At 29.5% G+C, this 4,655-nt stretch overlaps 1 protein-coding gene across 1 annotated transcript; it reads left to right on the top strand.

Moving 5' to 3' along the window:
• The first annotated feature begins 1,671 nt into the window (after nucleotides 1-1,671).
• LOC141533146 (uncharacterized) lies at nucleotides 1,672-4,298 on the top strand. The gene is made up of 4 exons (XM_074251853.1): nucleotides 1,672-1,797; nucleotides 2,352-2,495; nucleotides 3,080-3,238; nucleotides 3,315-4,298. The coding sequence occupies exons 1-4, from the start codon at nucleotides 1,747-1,749 to the stop codon at nucleotides 3,459-3,461; spliced, it is 501 nt and encodes a 166-aa protein (XP_074107954.1). The 5' UTR covers nucleotides 1,672-1,746; the 3' UTR covers nucleotides 3,462-4,298.
• Nucleotides 4,299-4,655: the final 357 nt, after the last annotated feature.

Below are 4,655 nucleotides of genomic sequence, written 5' to 3'. Positions count from 1 at the left end.
AAATCTGAAAAATAAAATTAAAAAAAAAAACGTTTATTTTTAAATAATTTTTAAACAGGTGTAACGATCAATTCCAAAATTACATTGAATCTTAAATATGAAAAATCACGTCGATTGTCGCAAACCGCATCATAATCAGTTGATGTTTTGAAGAGAAATTGACAGATGAAAACTAAAAAAAAAAAGATTTTCTTTTACAGAACTTCGGAATTTCTTCTCGAATCGTTCTCAATATCAGTCAAAATCAATCTATTTGTTCGTGAGATATTTGATTTTTAAAAATTCCAAAAAAAGCGTTTTCTTAGTATAACTACAAAATTTTACATCGAATTGTTGGCTAAATAATGAATAATTTCTTTGTGCTTAAAAAGCTGCGTCGAATGCTGCATACAATATTTCAAGAATGAATCAACAGTCATTACAGTTCCCTAATTCTTGAAAAACGTTGTTCGAAAAAAGTTCTTAAATTTTTTAGCTTGAGGAACTCAGAGGTCAATTGATTGGTAAATTTTCATCTTGCATACTATTTTAATATTATACTAGCAACCTCAGTCACTATGCAACTGTCGAGATGTATGGATTATGAACAAGAAAACTTTGGCTCAATGATTATTTGATATTTCTAATCACACTATACATAGTTTGGATACTTTTGAAATAATTTTAAAAAATACTAGTGCTATAACTGTAACCCATACTCTCCACATTTTGGCTATTACCACAGTAATACCACTCAATTAACAAGTGCCTCTTTTGTTATCATATAACTCTCATTAATGTTGTACCTGGCTTTCGCCCTTTTAACTAACACTTGTTTCTTTGCATTCAACATATTCTTTCCACTTATAATCCACTGTGCTACAAACTTTGGCCGACTTACGCGATATAATCAGTACCTGCATTTGCATTACGGCCTTAAGCCCTTAAATAGTATAGAGTTAACTTCTATAATGACATTTTTACCTCTATAACTATATGGGAAAACCACAGAAAACTCAGTTGGTACAGAGGCTGGCAATGTAACGCATATATTTTTATTTTACTTATAATCACTGGAAAATATTGGTGCGTGCTTGAATCGAACCCGGGTCTCACTCTTTCAAGATGCAGGAACTGGCTCGATTAGGCTATTGCCAGCCTTTACTTAACATAAGTAATTGACTATCACTGAAAAATATATAAAACCATGAAAAGTCACAAATTCTCAGCAAACTTTTTTGATAATACCAAATTAAACTATAAATATTCCTTTAAAATAATAGTATGCTCGGTACAAAATTTTCTTCAATTTTTCTATTGTATAAATCATTAATGACTATTGCTGAAGAAATATCAATTTACGATGATGAAGATTTATTCGAATGACTAAATTTTTCAGATCTGGAAACTAATTAGAGATGTCGCACATTTATTACAGAATATCATGCCATCTACTCATCATATTTTTAGATTAATCAATTATTGCAATTATAATTATACGTTACCTAACTTCTGAATCTTGTGATAGTATCTATATAGCAATAATTCAACAGATTATGCGGAAATGATTGCAATATTGATAAAAAATAATCATACTTCTTTTGTGCCCTTGCGCGATAAAGTCACATAAATATCATCGACAGAAAAACATCGGATTACTGTTTCAAGAGTATTTTATCATTTGACCGCTGCATTACGAATTTCTAGACTTCATTAGATAAGTTGTTGCGTAAATTCTTTGATATTACGATTGATTGCTTTAAAAATATGTTTTTTTGGATACTGACTGTCTTTGCATCTCAATTTTTGAGCACACAGGTATTCATTCTTTTTATAATTATTTATAGTATGTATGTATACTGTAAGAAATATCCAATACTCCGATCTTTCGGAATGTTTGAGTCAAAAAATACTTTTTTCTGAAAATATCCACGTATCAAGTTTTTAGACAAAAACAAAATTTTTATTTAAGTGTTCCGCGTTGTTTATATGTATATTTCTTATAATGATTCTTAAGAAATTTTGTGCATGTAAAATCAAAAAAACTTTCGCTAGAAATACCAATTAAATTAATTAATCCGGTCAAAATCGGTTGATTCGTTCGAGAGATATCATGAACGAAAAAAAACCGAAAAAAGTGTTTTTTCGGAGTTCCTAGTTCTTTATGAATCAACCTCAACCTCCTTCAGTGCATTTTACATGTATTTAGAATAAACAAATCGATATATTAAATTGGCATTTGTTGTCACTGGTCCAGACTAAACTACCGACATCAGACTGTCCATTATGTTCTTAAATAAATTATAAACTATCCATTTTACAATTTTTCACAGCTTAAGGACTGTTAAATTTTTGCTATTATTTGTTTTTAGGGTGCATACGATATACTCATAGAAGATGTGGTTATTGTTGCATATAGCAAGGAATATTTCACCGAACCTGATGCTTACGTTGATGATACTAACGCAATAGTTGTTAATGTTTCATTAATAAAACGACCTCCAACGGCAGCTCAAGTAATTACTTTTTTCGTTATCAATAATTTCACTGCTTTTATTATTATTATTGATTTGGAAAAATGTATCATCAACTAATAAATAGGGAGAAGATAGTAATTAAATTTAAACAACTCAAAAAATTCATTTTTATTTATTTTATAAATTGATTGGGAAAATATTCAAAAATATATTCCTAAAATTTTGATTCATTCAAATTTTATGATTGATTAAGTGGGTAATCTTTTTTTTTTTCGGAACGACTGCTTTTGAATTTGTATACACTCTAGCTTAAAAAGGTTTTAACTTATCATTTTAAAATTTGGTATACAAATAGCATATATTGATTATGGTCTGCGATTAATTTTGGTACGGAAATTTGTTGAAAATTTCACAATATTTACAACTATGTATAAACCGTTTTTATGGTTACAATCAACCATATATATTCCGCATATATTAAAAGCTTCTTCGAAAATCACTCAAAAAAAAAAGTTCTAAGCATCAATTCCTCCCTAAGTATCAATTTTTTGGAATTTTTTGTCATTGTTTAAAACTCCATCGTCCAAGAAAAGACTTGAAATTTTTTTTTTTTTTTTTTTTAGGGGCACTTTGCATTGGTGGGAGCGTCGATGGGCGAATATGTGATCGATACCGGAATCGATGTAACACTAAATTTATGTGACATGTTCAATGAACCAATTATGATAGGCCCATTTTTTGCAGCGTTGGGATTTGATCCAGATAATTGCCCACCCGACGTTGTAAGATTCTAATTAATATAATTATTTCTTGATAAAAACGGAATAGTAAAGAACTATAACATTAAAATTTTTTTAGGGTGTTTACGGAACTAATGGCTATAGGTTAAGAATGGACACATTGCCAGATGACTTTCCGCCTAATCAATACAGAGTGACTCTAGAAATCTTATATGAAGAAGAAGAATTACTACATATACAAGTATTTCCCACCGTTGTCAACTAATTATAAAAGACAATCTATTAAGGTAGTTGTCATGGTACAATATTGTCAGAAAATTAAAGATTATATGCGCCGCAAAAGTATATGAACTTGTAGTTAAGTAATCCATAATTTTTACGCAAGACAGTATCCATAAAGACGAAACCTATATAAATTTTTTCATAAATTGAACTTTAATCCGTTATTTATAAATAATTAGACGTTCAAAAACTTTTTTTGATTTTTTTTTTCAAACTCACAACAAATAAATTAGAAGATTGTTTGTTTTTTTTTTTAATTTCCGGCAATTAGTTTTTTTTTTTTAACTGAGAAACTGGTACAAAGTTGCAGAAAACGTATGCAATCAATGTTAAATATCCAATTTTTAATTGAATTTATCTTGAGTTATATTTGGTCAATCGACTTCAAATGTTAAGAGTAATTGTATCATTATCTGTTTAATAAGTATACAAAAATTTAGAATTTTCAGACGCTATAGCTTAACCATGACAACTACCTTAATAATATATGTTGAAAATAAATTTTTTTTTTATAAATAATTATATTATGTGCAAAAATTTGTACTTGTTTAATTATGTTTCGTTTAAAAAAAAATTGGCTCTTTAATTTATTATTACTTTGTACTGATGTTTATATTCGTACTTTTTGAATTCTCGTCGTTTTTTGAGTACCAAAAGAAGAAAGTAGAATAAAAATTTTCTCTCAATTACTTTTTGACTTGATTCAATCTTTTATATTCATAAAACTATCATTTCTACAAATTCCAAATTTGGTTGGAATCTTTTTGTAAGACGTCAAGTTCATCTAAAATGGATTTTATCAAATTCCAAGTTCAAAATGACTTGCGGGGGCAATTAATAATGGACAATTCTCATTTCCTAACAATAGTTTCTATGGACTCGAAGTTTTGTAGGAATGTTTTATTTAAATATGTTTGATGTCGGTACAAAAGAGATTGACTAAAGCGCTCTCATGAGTGTATTCAAACTTTAAACACCTATACTTAATATCTAACATGGGTCATTCTCATGGCAATTTCTATGATCGTTCTTATGAACGCGATGTCAAATGGCGGCTGCACATGCGCCCCATGATTTAGCGGGAAGAAGACCGGGAGCCCGGGGAACGAGGCCGGTGGGGACGCCATGAGCGGCAGTTGTACTGGGACTAGTGACTAGTGCAATATACCTGCTTTCT

Source organism: Cotesia typhae, unplaced genomic scaffold (assembly GCF_013202065.1).
Source record: "Cotesia typhae breed Kobodo isofemale line unplaced genomic scaffold, CoteBio_Ctyphae contig_122, whole genome shotgun sequence".
Taxonomy (NCBI): domain Eukaryota; kingdom Metazoa; phylum Arthropoda; class Insecta; order Hymenoptera; family Braconidae; genus Cotesia; species Cotesia typhae.
The sequence above is the reverse complement of the archived record's forward strand: the minus strand, read 5'-3'. Positions and strand labels throughout refer to the sequence as shown.

Coding starts and splice junctions, on each gene's coding strand:
- LOC141533146 (XM_074251853.1), top strand. CDS start 1,747: ATGTTTTTTTGGATACTGACTGTCTTTGCATCTCAATTTTTGAGCACA. Junction 1,798..2,351: donor CTCAATTTTTGAGCACACAG/GTATTCATTCTT, acceptor ATTTGTTTTTAG/GGTGCATACGATATACTCAT. Junction 3,239..3,314: donor ATAATTGCCCACCCGACGTT/GTAAGATTCTAA, acceptor AAATTTTTTTAG/GGTGTTTACGGAACTAATGG.